This window comes from Glandiceps talaboti, chromosome 1, assembly GCF_964340395.1.
Source record: "Glandiceps talaboti chromosome 1, keGlaTala1.1, whole genome shotgun sequence".
Classification (NCBI taxonomy): Eukaryota; Metazoa; Hemichordata; class Enteropneusta; family Spengelidae; genus Glandiceps; species Glandiceps talaboti.
The window spans coordinates 7,495,421-7,511,765 of record NC_135549.1 but is presented as its reverse complement, the minus strand read 5'-3'; the positions used below and the strand labels follow the sequence as shown (position 1 = coordinate 7,511,765).

General features: G+C 35.3%; 1 protein-coding gene across 1 annotated transcript; it reads left to right on the top strand.

Moving 5' to 3' along the window:
* The first annotated feature begins 2,036 nt into the window (after nt 1-2,036).
* On the top strand, nt 2,037-15,435 carry LOC144445759 (rho guanine nucleotide exchange factor 3-like). Its single transcript, XM_078135433.1, has 9 exons — nt 2,037-2,202; nt 2,977-3,078; nt 4,596-4,763; nt 8,596-8,755; nt 9,046-9,122; nt 10,419-10,679; nt 11,088-11,258; nt 12,073-12,250; nt 13,282-15,435. The coding sequence occupies exons 1-9, from the start codon at nt 2,131-2,133 to the stop codon at nt 13,428-13,430; spliced, it is 1,338 nt and encodes a 445-aa protein (XP_077991559.1). The 5' UTR covers nt 2,037-2,130; the 3' UTR covers nt 13,431-15,435.
* The last annotated feature ends 910 nt before the right edge of the window (nt 15,436-16,345 follow it).

The following is a 16,345-nucleotide window of genomic DNA, read 5'->3' as shown; positions in this document are numbered from 1 at the left end:
CTCAAATGCCTCAATTTTTTTCAAAGTTGATGGAGTTTTTATTGGTTTTCCCAGGAAATCTTTTATTTAAAAAAAAAAATTGTTTCTGATCAGCACACCACATCACTTAAATATCAATCTTTTTTGAGTGTGTTTGTCCATCCCATGCTGTCTGCAGATCTGGGGGAAAAACACAAAAATAACCCTCCCTATGTTAATTGCTACTTTACAGAGGCAATCATGAACAAGCAAATGATATCTGCACCACATACACACTTTGCTCTAAAGTACTGAATAAAAAGAACAGTAACTGCCATAAATAGTAGATTGATCATTGAGCCACAGGTTTATTGAGAAATTACAAAAACAATGCATTGTCGCACGAGTTTAGACAATATATCCTGACCAGAAAAAAATGACAACATTATAAAAATGACAACATTATGATTTTAATAGAGTTGAGTGCAAAGTAGACGAAACAGCACAACAGATGTTATCATAGTTTAACAAATGAATTTAAATTTAAGTTTGCCTTTTTTCCAAATTTCTTGAAAGAAAATGTTAGTGAATAAATGTAAATAGCAACTTGAAATAAAGTAGGTATCATTCAAATCTATTTCAAATATCTATTTCCAAAATGAGGGAGCAGGTTCTTCATTTCTTAGTTTTCATGTAATACATGTATTAGAATCACAACCTGTTTACTAGAATTTATGCAGAACTCTCACTTACAGCATAGAATTCAAAAAGTTAGTAATAACTGGGTGGCCAGCCATAAATCTAACTAACTGCTACTGTGATATGGGTCAATTGATATTACGCCAATCATGGCTATGTAATTACTGACTAAACTGAGTTTTATTTCTTTTCTTTTTTTGGTCAGAGTAGCAGTATTATCACAGTATCAGGGAAACAAATCCACGCTCATTTGATCTTCCTAATATTTGGTCAATTCAGTAAAATTTCTAGTTCTAGACCGTCTCCTTCGTATATATCTTTCTTTTTCTAAATTTAAACGGCAAATTTACAGTAAAATAGGTTCCTTTGATAGCTTTACATAATTGACTTTCTGTCAATGCTGGGTATACTATTTGATAGTGAATGAAAACAGACACATGTGTATCTGATTGCAGTCTGATCTGGACTATTTAATGGCTATTACAGTATCTACTTTACATAATGTATTGAGGAGTTCTGGAGGAAAATGATATTTTTTTCAAATTGATAATTTGACACGGATTATTCTTATAAGTTATATTAGTTTGCTAACAATGTTAAGGTGTGTATTGTTTTATGTATAATTCCGGATCCGGGATGAAAATAAGTTTGTCCCGCAATAAAGATGGATGCTAAAAATAAAACACTAAAACAAACCTTCCGGAAATTTGATCAGACAGTGAAACCAACCACGGAATGACAAAAAACCCACACACTGACCAGAATAACAGTCATATATGCAGTTTTCAGATTCCTTTATAAGACACTGACCTTGTTTCGTTAAGAGTTGTTGCCCTGTATCAAGTTCAGTGAAATATGACAAGCATGTCAAGCCACCTGGCTTCAAATTAACTCGGCTATCTTGAGGAGTACTAAGACTTTCTGTCAAGAAGTTGTAAATCTGTCCTTGGGTTTCACCGACTTGGTGAAGCATGCAAGAAGTTTTCATAGTTCGGTGGACATGCGATAGCTTTCAGAAATTGTCTAATGAAAAGAATGAGAGATTTGGAAAGAAATTGACATCAAAATAAAAGCTAGTTGTGACATGACTGTGCCGTGTTGTCGTGATCAAAACAAAGTATCATCACAATTCATGCCAGTGTCTGTTGACCTGACGTGACACAAAATACACATTTTATGCATATTTATTCAGTAGCAGTGATTGACCTCACACAGCTTGGCTGTGATTGGTCAGCTCCAATGCTTACTTCCCTTGTGCAGTTCCAATGAATGTGGGTGGAGCTAACATATCTTAAAGGTTGTTGCTCTACAACACTGTACTAGCTTTCCGTCCCACTTCATTCTCAGTATAGAGGTGACTTTTGTGCTGTACAGTTGTTTGTGCTGAGTTCTGTGGGTGAAGTGCCAAAACCCAAGCCTTAGCCGCGTATCGGCTTCTACACTGAAAACACATTTCTACAATTTTATACAACCATGGTATTCCACGGATCAACTATGTTACCACTTACAAGATATGGTTCCTTTGATTTTCTCACTAAACTGGAGGTAATATTTTCTCTAAAATATTTTTTCAGTGAATATTTTGTGCAGGTACGGTAGTGAGCTAAGCTATATTTATAACTGATACAGTATCAAGGTATGAACTCTGATACACAAGCGGTGTAACTTTGTGTCAGTATGTTATAATCACAGAATCATTAACTTATTTTTAGCATTCTTAAATTAGCCAACACAATAATTTCTGATGTTTATTTATCTAAAAATTACCTTGTCAGTTTATTTTATGATTTTTCACTGTACAAGATGTTGTGCACAGGCAGTGTTTACACCTGATAAGATGCTAGAGTCACTGATGAAATATCTATTTCCGCAACTTGCTGTTGACGGACACACGCCTGTAATCTACTAACGTCATATAGCTAAACATACATACTGTTACATCAGATTATCTTTATCTGTTAGCTTTTGGAAATCTTACTGTAGGAATGTCTCGTGAGGAAGATTATGTAGTCAGCTCTGTTTCCATGGGCATGTTCATTGCCAGATATTGTCTGATTTTTTTTTTTTAAATGTGCTAGAAAATTTTTACCTGTAAACACCATAGTTTTTCATTGAGATTTTATACAATCACTGTGAAAACAGGATGGCATTATGCAACATTAGTTGAAAAAAAAACCTTGGCTAAGGTGTTCACCTTGAATTATACTTTCATTTAGAAAGGTTATTGTTTATTTTGAAGTCAGTACTTAGAACTGACAACTTGGCTTAAATTTCACTTTGTTGATTTTAAAACTTTTCTTTCTCTCTTTCTGTTTTCAGGAACCCAGATCCAAACGTGGACGTCCAATGACAAGAGTAGTGTCTCTAGCGAATATTATCTCGCCTGTCAATCATGTCAAGAAAGTTGGACAAGTTCTGCAGGTAAGGCTTGATTTTCTGTTATACTGACTTGTGGTAAATGATTGGTAAAGAGTGGGTAGGTGGCACATTAACAGTTTACATGCCTGCTAAATTGTGTGTCAATCACTCTGTAGAAAACAGAGTATACAGCAGGAAGCAACGGGTTATGGAGCGTAGAGGTATTTGACAGTGAATTGATTGTGGTATGGTGTTATTGTGATGGCCTATTTGCAGGAACGTGCATCTACTTTAGTGCAAAGAATAGTCAGATACTCAGAATGCAAAGAACACAGAACACATTAAGGACAGTTTTGAAAGGAATTTATTTTAGTGGATGGTAAAGTTCAGTAAGTTTTTGATAACTGTGAGGCCACAAATCAACAGGTCTGTAACAATCTGCAATCTGGAAAAAGTTCAATTTGTGAGGAAAATGACAAAATAAATCAGGGTAAATGATGTGATTAAAACAGTTAGTACACTGCACTGGTTTCTCACTGGTTAGACTGTGGCAGTTACAGTGAGATTACAAAGATCTTGATAACAAGTGGATAAAGTGACATTGGAGAAGTTTAAAAGCTCTATATAATACTATAAAGAATGTCTTGTAATCTAGGGATGACAACCTGGAGTGTGTGTTCTACATACAAAAATTGCAAGTTTTTTTTTTCTTTTGATATTTGGATGTTTGTTTTAAAATGTTCTTTGCAAATTTGAGAGTTTTGAAGTTTTTGTGTGAGTTAATACCTAATCTGCAAGCAACCCACATTGTTTTGTAAAGTCCATCCTAGGAGTAAAAGAAATGTTGATATTAGAACAAAGAATAATCTTAGAGTACAGTACATCCAGGGACAATGTTGTTCCTTTCCACTTGAAAGTGAGCAAAACAACATTGAGTCCCTAAAAATGGGCTTTTTGAAATGAATGAATAGATCAGCATGCCAGTCTCGTTTCTCTGGCAGCTGATGTTTTTGTTACTTGCCTACCATTTGTAGTTTCTGCCTCTGTATGTTTTAGCCAGTGAAAGACTTGGCCAAAGAATTTGTGAAAAACAGCGGCTTTGTCAAATATTGACCCAGAGTATCAGCTAGCAGCATTCTGCGACTTCTAGTCCAGCTGACTCAATGTCTATACAAAATTTGGCCATTGCTGTACTATCACACATTCCTGTCATTTTTGAGAGGATTCTCAAAGTCAGAGGTGATCCGAACACCAGAGTCCAAAAAAACAGGAAAACTATTCATAAGAACAACCAGTGGATGTGATTGGTCACACCATTTGACTCAGAGACCTGGCAAGCAGTCCTACGTACGCACATTGCTTGTTCATTTCAATAGGCATGTCAGCTTTTATTTAACTTCAGTTTACTTACCCCAAGTATGGGATGTTAATTTCACATTCCGAGACCTGAAGTACAGAAAAACAAGCATTTATAAAAGCGCTTACAAACTGAACACTTTGTCAGAACTCACATTGACATCGCATCTGTCAACTACGGATAGGTAATAATGTTTTGGATGACTTTGTCTGATTTTTCACAGCGGTCTATGAGTTTCCGTAACATCAACTCCTCACCTAACTTTACTATCAAACCATACACCAAGCCACAAGCCACACCAACCAAGAGGAGGAATAGCAAGCTGTGGTGTGAAACTGTGCAAAGTAATATCAATGAAGGTTTATCTTCAGTGCAATGTAAACGGCAAGAGGTAAGCGTCCTCTCAATTTCCATATTTTGATTTCACCTTTTTTTTGTATTTTCATTTTCTGTTTGTGGTTGAATTGCGTTTTTGTTGTCAAAAGGATACATATTCTTTTTTCTTTTGATTTTTTAATATTATTTTTTAAAACATGTTTTCTGTCATTTGATCCCATCTTTTGTTAATAATATGCCAGATGTTAAAATTGTTATTTACACATGATCTATTTGTTATTACATATTTTCTTGTTTTCTTTTTGCCTTTTTGTACATTTTCATCTCTATTTCATCTGTTGTTTGTTTTGATTTGATGTGAAGTATGGTATGTGTACTTATCACTTCATTTTTTCGCTTGTTGTTAGCTTATAACTTTGGTTGTTGTTTTTTTCTGAATCATTTGTTACGTTTGAATGATTACAATCTTTGTGGTCTAATAATGGTCAGTGTGGTGGTATATCATCTGTCAGTGCAAACGGTCTCAGTATAGATTTACTCCATAAACAATAGCAGTCTCAGTGAATCTGAACTGTTTAAAAAACAATTCAAATATGGCAAAGAATTCAGTACCTACAAAAGACAACCAAAAACCGTCGAAAACACTTTGTATCGGAAATGAAATCGTTCACTTACAGGTGTCGATGAAATCAATGCCATACTTTCACGGGGTGTAAATCTCACATTGCTATACAGCATTGTTATGGTTCACATGCAAGACGTTTACCAAGCCATCCGTCAGCAAATTAATTTGAACTGATTGGCAGTTATGGTGAATTCACACAATACAAGTCAGACTGTATTAACTTTAGATATTCTAATACAGGTAGGGGATCCAGTGGTCAGTTACCTCTGCATCCTATTCTAATCTCTTCCTGGTGATCATAGAAAACAAACAATAGGCCAAAGTCCCATAAAATCTGACCTGTAGGACACTGGTTCTAAGCAATTAATTAAACTCACAACACACAACATAATGAAAGTTCAAGAAACTAAAATCTTGATGGGGTCAAAAATCTGATATTTTTTGCACAGGGAAAAATTCCCCTGCATTGTTCTTAGCTGTGGGATGCCATAAATACCTATGTATGTTTACTTTTGATTTGACATCAGTCGATGACAATAGAGCGATACAAGTGTTTTTCATACCTGTGCACTGACTGATCAATAGCATAGGTTACCCAGTCTGCATTCCTATGAGGTGAAAGACCTCGGTCACTAACTTCCTTTCATGGTTGTATGAAATTGTCCAATAAACCGTGTGAAATGCAAAGTGACATTTACATTAATGACAGGATACTTTTGACTTTGCCATTGATAAACAGACATTCTTATATAAGAAATTGAGTTCAAGAATCGGAGGTGTTTGTTCACCGATTCACTTCATCATTCATGTTCATGTAGTAGATCGTGATAGAACAGTTGAAACTTTAGACTATTTTGTGTCTTTCTACTGAAATGCGTGACCAGGGTTGTAATTGTGTTTCACTATAAATAACACATGCAAGGCACTCCTGTGACAAATACATTCTGCAAAATGACATTTTCACCAACAACAAACTTACTCGTATTCGTAATGAGTTTTTGCAATGTTTCTAGTGTTTTTTGTGGACTGATTGATCACCTCATTTTGAGTTGAGATGTTTTTGTCAACTACAGTAGAAGTCTCATTATAGTTCTCTAGTGTTTTTGTCAAATACAGTACTAAGTCCCTTTAATCAAAATACTGATGTTTTTTTTCTCAAACGGTTTACACAGTAGACTTTAAATCAAAGTGGCAATCAACTGTTACTATGTTATGTATATTTGTCAAGTGTTTACATGTTGGAAAACCTGAAAACAATGTCGAATGTTTAGACAGGAAATCTAGTACAATGAAGTCAGTGCAGTGACACTGGGGGGAATAAAGGCTCTTATAGACTTATACAAAAAAGAGGAGTTCATTAGAAGTTAGTTGTTGTCAGTATGCTAAACACACCAAACAATTGCATCACTTGATCCCAATGCCCTCACCTCTTTCATTATCAGTCCTAACCACGAGGCAACTGACATGATCCTTTGTATAACCACAGGTTCACCGCTGTGAACTTTGTAGCTAGAGACAGGGCAGCAATCTACTTGGTATGCATTGCCAGTGATTGCTTGATAATATTTTTAAACTTAGAGTAGAGAAATAGTTTTGCATACAATCAGATAAAATGAAAGTTGTAGTCACAGGTGAAAGAACATTGACAATATAAGGTGGGATAACTCTCTACAAGTATCCACATGCAAGACATAGTTTGATGATGTCTTAACTGAAGAATGTATTTGTTACTACAGTGAACAGCATTATGATCACTTATTCCAAAAAACATTTAATTAATCAAGGTTTCTTTCAATTTGATCTTCGTGTGATCGCAATACCTTCTCACAGATATAGAATTCAATCTTCAGTACCTTTCCATAGTATGTACTTGTAGTTCTACTTTAGAGTGAGATATTGTGTTTGGTGAGAACAGATCAGGTTACTGTACATAGCCAGCATCAAGGTTGTTTTCTAACAAACTGAAGTACATGTAAAGTCACGATTTTCCGCTAGTACTGTGCTTTAAAAATTAGATTTGTTAAATTACAATGTAAGATAATCGTAATGACATCATTTGTTAAAATGTAAAAGAGTGATGAGATAAGCAGATCCTCGCTTCTTTGACAGTCGTATATTACTCATTAACGAGGAACGTCAGTATTGAATACAGTGAAAAGTGTTTAGTGTGCCTCAGGCTGTTCAGGTAGAAAAAAAAAAACGGTTCAGGTACAGCATATAGCCTGGAATTTTTGTACTGAAACGATGGAAACATCTTCATGTTGTCAGCTAGTATCCTGGCTCAATGCCATGCATCATATATACTGTGATGTCATAGCAACTTATTAGTTACATAACTCTGATCACTATCACAGTGTCGTGTGACTGACTGGCCTCCTGATAATAACTTACACAAACTCTATCAATCATATCAGGGATATCAAAAGAATTCTTCTCAGAATCTCAAGATTTAAATTTTCCCCCTTATGATTCTGAATCACACCTTGAACCAAAAATAGATGCCACTAACTAATTCTCAGAAAGTGGTTTATTTTGAGAAGAAATATTCCAAAGTTTGGAATTTTCAAGCTGCATATACACCCATTAAATCCACATTAGATATGATATGATTAGATAAAAGTATTGAAGCAGGTGTCATTTTTTAACTCTGTTTTTCCTTGTGCTGACAAATGAAGTACAGTTCTCTTCTGTTATTTACCAGATATAACACATGCAGTGCAATTAGTATTTATTTACAATCAACATTGTCACTTGTTTATTATTTTAAGTAAAGGAGTCTGTCTTCCTTATGTAATTTTGAACTAGTCAGGTCATCTTTGTTCCATAGTAAATTCCTACTGATTAACTTCCAGGCTGAGCTTATCCCAGCGGGACATGAAATTATAAACCTTGTTATTCACTTCACACTCTGGAATGTTTCCGAAATATCTAGCAAGTTTGTTGTGAATGAGTGTAGCACATAGTTGACGTCAATAATACAGGCATGATTTTGTTTATGTTCTAGTAATAGGGCTATATGTACAAATACCAAAATATCGGATCATGTATTGTGGTCAGTAGTTGGGTTTGAAGAGTTCAAAATAAAGTACCTAATAGCGGTTAAGAAGGAAGTAAAGTTGTGAATAAACTAAGATGGGGTAGATGGGCATTGTTCAGAGACCTCACTGAAGAATGACAGTCGTAAACGCAATGACCATAATGTATTATGTCGGTAAATCATCTTTTAATGGGCTTGTTTTCTTTTTTTTATTCTTGTTTGCAGGCAATATTTGAGTTGTATCAGGGAGAAGAAGATTTAGTAGAAGATTTGAAATTAATCAAGAAAACTTATTATGATTCCATGAAATCACTAAGCATTCTTACCGACCAAGAACTACATACGATATTTGGTCCTCTTGAAAACATACTGCCACTCCATGAAGGTAAGGACATGCTTCATAAAGTTTTGGCTATAAAGCAGTCACAGATTATTAGCCGCCTGGTAAACATTCACATGATTATACTCTATGCTTGATGTAGTGTTTAAATAGTACAATTCAACTTTACTTGACCCCCAATGAAATAGACCATTGAAAATATATCAACTCATTTCATGGCATTGTGAATGTAGTAGTTTGTAGATAACCTCCTTCAAAATAAACAATTTACAGGTTTTTTAACTAAAGTATCCCAAGTGACAATGTTTTTTTTTGAATGTTCTCTTAACTTACAGAACTTGTTGAGAATCTGAAGAAACAGAAAAGGAAAGATGGAATTACAGAAACAATAGGCAGAGATATTCTAGAATGGGTGAGTTAATGTTATGTTTTTGTACTGCTAGTAGCTAATACTATAGAGAGAGAGAGTACAGGTTACAGTACCATCAGTGACAGTAAACACAGAGAGTACAGAGAGTGTACACCATGTCTTGTCCTTATACAGTTTTCCAACAACACTGTCAATCACACCAAGTGAAATACCAACATTCACATATCTCTAGTCATCTAATATGACACTCAATTGGGATGAAATTTTCATTGATGAGTTGCCTAGGTAGAGTTTCATTTCTAACACTCTCGGGGGTCTCAAATCAGCCATTTTACTGTCAGTTAACATATCGATTGTACTATTGTTAGCTGTATGAAATTCCTGTTTTTATCATGGAATAAAAAAAAATTCCTGTGCGATCATCGGAATTTTTTAAAATTAATATCCCTACCTCCAGAAAATTCAGCTCTGAACAGGAACCTGAATAATCTGAATAATAGTTCATTAGTAAAATGTGAATTAGATTTAGTAATATTTACAGTACACTAGAAAAGGTTAGAATAGTTCTACTAATGAAGTATGGCAGATAATTAGGAAGTACTTTCAGTGATAGTGGGTGAGATAGTCATCTGTTTTGAACTCAGTGGGAGACCAATATCAATTGGTACAGTGAACACACTGAGTTGAAATATATAGGTGACAGTATCACCATCCTAAAGTATATAGGTATATAGGTGACAGTATCACCATCCTAAAGTATCACTATCCTCTCTTCCTAAAGTACCTATTGTAAGACAGACTCTTCAATATAAACTTGAAATCTAAACTTAACCTAAATGTTGAAAGTTAATGTTTTTATACAAAGGAAGTGAGTAGGCCGACTGTTAGTTTTACTGTGACTCCAAGCTATAGCCACGTCAAACAGGTCATACCATGTGTTTGGTTTTATGGGGATTTCTACAGCTAGCCACGTCAAACTAAGTACGTCTGACGGGTCAAGTATTGCAGTATGAAATCTGCCATCATAAAATGACTTCCATGTCAACCTATTCCATATTAAATATACCCTACCAGCTCATCCAAAATTACAGATTTTGAAACATTTCAAGATATTTTATATCAAAATAAGAAAGGTCTGAACTCATTGGTGGGTTTAGTGATGAAACCATATCATATAATTTATGGCTGCTATTGCACTTGATGAAATTTGATAGCTGTTGTTACACTTGATGAATAAAAAAAAACATGTGCTGTCAAGGTCAAACTTATTTTTTTATCACTCCTAATATGAGTTTCAACTTCCTAATATTTATTTGTGTCTGATTTTATGTCTTACAGCTGCCTAGATTATCCGGTAGCTACGTATCTTACTGCTCAAACCAAGTCGCTGCCAAGGCTCTCCTAGACCAAAAGAAACAAGACAAAAAGGTGGAAGATTTCCTCCAAAGATGTATAGAGTCTCCATTCAGTAGGAAACTTGATTTGTGGAATTTTCTTGATGTACCCAGGAGCAGGCTCGTCAAATATCCACTCTTACTAAAGAATATTCTACAATTGACGTCAATGGAGCACGAGGATAGGCAATATCTAATAGATGCTGTGAGTAAGAGATACTGTAATGTCTTGTGAGTTAACTATGCCTCCGAGGCACATTGATGCCGCTCAAAAGATAGATCACTGATTTGGTTCAGTAGGTGTACACGATGCTTAGAAAACCAAACTCATTCAATTTGTGGGAGACGTCATAAATCAGAAAGTAGACCAACTGACAAATCTCCCACTGTTTAAAGGTCTGAGCAATCTATCTTGAATCCAAATTCACATGTTTTATGAGTCTAGAAAAAAAGACAAGATCTCAGACTTCTGTTTACCTTTAACTGTAGTACATTTTACATGTTTGTATATTACAAGAATTTTTTAGTAATCAAATAGCACAAAAGTGCCAATAAACTCAATTTTGCTTCAAATGTAGTACTGATTACTGATAACTTATTTCATTGATCACAGGTAAAAGTGTCAGAAAGCATTATCAGGCAAGTTGACAGGAAAACAGGAGAAGCCAAGTGCAGACATTATATCAGCTCATTTGAATACCCAGATGAAAAACAAATAGATCCACTCATAAACAAACAGAAAGTGTTGCTGTGTGGAGGAGTCCTAAGAAACAACAAAGGAACGGTAAGTCATCTTGACTTTGTATTATTGTATACAGTCACTTAGTGGTAATTGAAGCTACCATAACTGACATCCATACATGTTTGAAAACACAAAACCATTTGATAATTACAGCGAGATTACCTTCGTATTTCAACACTTTCTAGTGTTCTGTTTGGAAAATAAACCTGTTGAGAATGTAGATTGGGTACTGGATAGTACTAGAGCAGCTAAATACACATACTTGTAGGATATGAGGGAATGCTAACCTTCACTACATTTTGTTTTCACTGAAAACAACAGTTTGGCCAGATTTTAGAATCGGGTGGTTTTCAAAATCAGAATAACTTGTAAACACATAGCAGAGCTCAAATTGAAATTTCACCCAACAATTAAACGGAAAATACATTCTAGGCACGCTTCAACTTTTCGACTGTCAATACCTTAAGTGTAGTGGGTGAATATGTCCTATATGTACAAGCTAGTCAGTGTCTGGATACGGTGAATATCAAGTTACAGTTCCATTACTCTGTAGACTTTGCGTAGTTCTGCTTAATTAACTCTAGTAATGAGTTACTAGCCATACAACCAGACAAACTTACAACAAATTAACTCCTAGTTCACATGGATAGGTAACCACATAATTGAAACTCTAATTCTGGCAATGTGTAGGCGTAGTTGTCAGAGACCATCCCCCTCAGATTGAAGACATTAACAAATTTATATACACTTCCGCAAACATTATTGTTATTATTATTATTATTATTATTATTATTACAAAGTGTAACAGCTGGTTCATGATTTGTAATCGAGAAATGCCTATGTTTCCTTCTTCCAGAAATTACATGTCTTCCTCTTTGAGGACATCCTTGTGTTCACAAGACAGACAACGAGAGGTGACAGGAAATGTTACCAAATGTACAGGCAACCCATTCCAGTCAGACAACTCATGCTGGAGGAACTGAGTGAAGTTAAATTTGGTGGTTCACTCAGAGGTGCTTTCACACAACAACAAGGTAACTATCGCAATTTATCGTATCTCTGAACCTTTGCAATGAACGTTATCTTGCCGACTTTTGAATATTTCTGATGGGGGTAGTCTTCAGTTAGCGTTAGCACCATCTAGTCTGTAATTAGAAACTACAATAATGGAAACTCATAAATCTAGGAGAAAGTAGATGATGCACAAGATCTTGGCACACTTGACTAACTCTTTGTCGGGGTCCTAAAACGATGGTGAAAATTACATACTGCAGGCCATTCTTTCTAAACAGATGGCGTTACTGATGTCTGAAGACAGTAATCAAGTTTACATAGACGACAAGACATCAAAGACTGAGCATTTGTTCATGGTCTTGTTGTTTACTAAACAACCCCTGGCATTAAACAGACACAAAAAGCCAGTGAAATGTAATGAGAATTGTAACAGGATCATGGGTTTAATTAAGCCTACAGGGTCCATGTCATAGCTTAGATTTGTATCTGTGACCCAGACAGGAGTAGTTTACTGTAGTCTCTAATGGACTATTAAAGTACACTTGTTTTATACTCATATATTGGCCCTTACTCCATTATGGAGGTTGCCTCTAACATTTTTAGAAAGCTGAAAATGATCACACTTGGCGATTTTGTAAAACTAAGGAAGAACTGCACAGTTTAGATTAACGTTGAAAGTGCCATGTTGAGTACATGTAGGACAGTAGTGACAGCATTATAATTTATGATGGTGTACTAGAACAGGGCAGTGATTAACAACACTGTGTCTATATTTATGGCAAGGATGTGTCATCATCTTTGTCTTTAGCTAATATTTATCTGACTGTCACCATTTGTAATGTCTAACTTGCACATGACGTACATGATTGTATGAAGGCAACCAAAGTTTTGAACACTCATCATTTACTTCAGAAGCTAAGTATAAACTTGAAATTTAGGACAGGCCAGATTAAAGTCGTAAATCCTTTGAAGTTCTATAATTGCAAAACCAATTGCTTCCGTATTGGGTGCGGAGTATCTGACTAACTGTGCTCTCTTTTCTTGCTTGCAGCTAAACATATGTTTAGGATAACACCCACGGATCCTACCTTAGGACAAGGACATACCTTACAAGCTAACGATGAACATGATAAAAAGCAGTGGATTCAGCTATTACGCAGTGTTATGCCAGCTGTTCCCAAAATGGAAAGTGTTGTGTGAAAGTCTACACGTCTGTCAGAGAGGAACACAGACTGAACATTACAACTATCAACCCTGTATTGTCGTATGATACAGTATGATACCGTAAAGTCTGACCAGAGAGAGGACCAGACATTCCATACTGAGAGAGGGAAAGTCGCAATTGCAGACTCAACTGACTGCTAGTGTCGACAGATAGGACAGAGGCACAAGAAGCCTCAGAAATGACAATGCAGCGAAAACAGGGCGCACAAACACTGAAGCATCACGCTTCCAAGTCAAGGCTCCAACCTCGCCGAGTCAAAGAAATGTTGGCAGCAAACTAGAGAGACATAAACCTGATGATGTCCCATTTACATGTACATGTCACATTCTTGCAGTTACTCTGTAAAATATTCTTTTTTGTTCTATTTATTGTTTTCTTAAGGCTTATTTTATTTTTGTACTCTGTGCCAACTATTGAGACATAAACGATTCTTCAAGTACTATATCTCACAGAAAGTAACAGAAAGTCACACACAGAATGGACATACTGCTGTAACCCATAAAAAAAACATTGACTTGGGCCAAAATTTCAAAAAGAACTAGAAAAAATTCAATAATTTTATCTCTATAAATTTGAAAAAATTTCTTGGTATGTACATAGTTAGCTTTGAAAGACATTATATTATTGATATTGATGGTTTTTTCGATACATGTACCTTGTATAAAGTCCAAACCCACCAAACCAAGGAAGTCCAAATTTACATTCCTGTATTTGTGCAAGACAGCTGCCTGACTATTCAGGTTCAGCAAACATCAGATTTATAGTTTATATTTCAAAATTATGTGTTAAATTGATTCTAAGAACATTATGTCAAAACTGTTTTTGTTCTAAATCTGAAATATGAACTTTGTTCATGATTTTGTTTGTTACTAAACTATTCCTACTGCCATCTTTAACAAGACCCCACTTATCCAGTGACCCATGTTTTCCTACTCCATGACTGACAATCTATTGGAAACGGAGATAACCCCTGTATTTTTTACAGATATTTAAGGAAGGGGTTCATCTTTCCAACCTTCCAAAGATTCAAATGACTTAACTCAAACTTGCATGTGGTTTTATCCCACTGCTTTCTAACTTTTACTTACAACACAGCGTGTCTGAAATGTTGGAAAAGTTTAACTTGTCGACAACATTTCTAACTTCCTGTCAAAAGCTCTTACTTACACAGACTTAGCAAAGATACACTGCGGTGAAAATATAACGTACTTAACCTGTTTTAGAAACTACTGCTTGAGTACACCAGTCTGACCTGACTGAATTCTACAGTAGCTTCTTCTTCTAATATTGTATAATAGCATAGCAAACAAGTTTGATGTCTGTCACTGTACTGTTTTGATATTCAAAGTTTAACATTGGACTCTATCTATGTCTGTATTTACACACTTGTACTGTTCAATGAAAGTCTTCGTTTTTGCTTGTTTTCTTGTCTTGTGTAAATAAGGATATATTCAATGTCATTGCCACTAGAATGGTCATATAACTTGTTGAAAATGTTTACCCAGATTTGTCAACAACAACAACAACAAAAAACATTTCAAAATGAAATTCTAAATATTTTTTCATAAAGGTTTATTTCCAAGATTGATTGTTCAGAAAATATGTGGCAAACAGTCAAATTTTGACAAGTTTCAGAGCCAGCTATATCAAGACAGTACAGTTTGACAGTTTTCTTCTTCTTCGAGAGATCTGTTTTGATCTCATCATCTTTGTACAATTGAAACAACTGAATGATTTGCATAATGCAGCTTTGTGGTTGATTCACTCTGAGCATGCTCACTGTAATCAACTCAACTGTTGCATCATGGGTAATCCCTGTCAGACTTTCATAGAACTCAGAACTCCTACTTTTTGTATAAAGATTCTTGTAACCTTTGACACTGCCTGTACGGGTGAAGGGTATCTTTTGTATAACTGTATATTGTATATGTGGTTTCGCCAACACACTGGAACTCCTACATGGGTTCTACATTTTTGTAAATTAAATGTTTAAATTTATTGTTGATATGAAAACTTAACATCATTACAATGCATTTCTATGTACAGTTAATTGATGTCCTCAAAATAAACAATTTCATGAAACTTTACTACATTTTTCTGTAACCGCTTCCTATGCATGCATGTGTGTGTGTGTGTGTGTGTGTGTATTTATGCAGTCCCTCCACTGTCTATGATTTAGGTATGGATGGATGGATGTATGTATGTATGTATGTATGTATGTTTGTGTGTGGTTGTATGTATGTATGTATGTATGCATGTATGTATGTATGTATATTTGTGTGTGGTTGGTTGTATGTATGTATGTATGTATGTATGTATGTATGCATGCATGATGCCACCTATGAACTATCATTGACTTCCACAGTGAGTGGTGTGTATAAAGACCCACTAGGTAGTATGCAGTATCATGAGTATGACTGTCTGGATCAAACCTAATACATGCAACCCAAGGAGATCCAAAGATATTCTTTTTTTACACTTTGGAAGAGGTTGACATACGTAGATGTACAATTTCTAGTATTTCACACCCTAGCTCTTAGATGCCATACATTCAACATATGAGAAAACACTGGTATAACTTGTGAAATAACACAGGTGCATTTACTTGCTCTTGGCAAGTAGCAATTGGTAAAAGTAATTTGTCGAAGTATAAACACTACAGTATCCTTGATCCCATAACACTGTTTATTGATTCGACTGGTTCACGTAACAAGTTTTGTGTTATTAACTGAAAGCTTGAGTTTACAGCATGATTAACTTCCACAAATGTAAACAAAACCGATAAAAGTGTTGCTGCAACCTCCTACATCAGAGGCACCAACTGTTGTGTTTTGTATCAGTTCTCTTGTTGTCTAATACCTAATCTGTCTTTGAAGACTTCCTCTTTACA

Excerpts from the sequence above, each read along its gene's own strand:
- LOC144445759 (XM_078135433.1), top strand. The coding sequence starts at position 2,131 with ATGGTATTCCACGGATCAACTATGTTACCACTTACAAGATATGGTTCC. Across the intron at positions 11,259-12,072 it reads TAAGAAACAACAAAGGAACG|AAATTACATGTCTTCCTCTT; the intron begins GTAAGTCATCTT and ends TCCTTCTTCCAG. Across the intron at positions 12,251-13,281 it reads TGCTTTCACACAACAACAAG|CTAAACATATGTTTAGGATA; the intron begins GTAACTATCGCA and ends TCTTGCTTGCAG.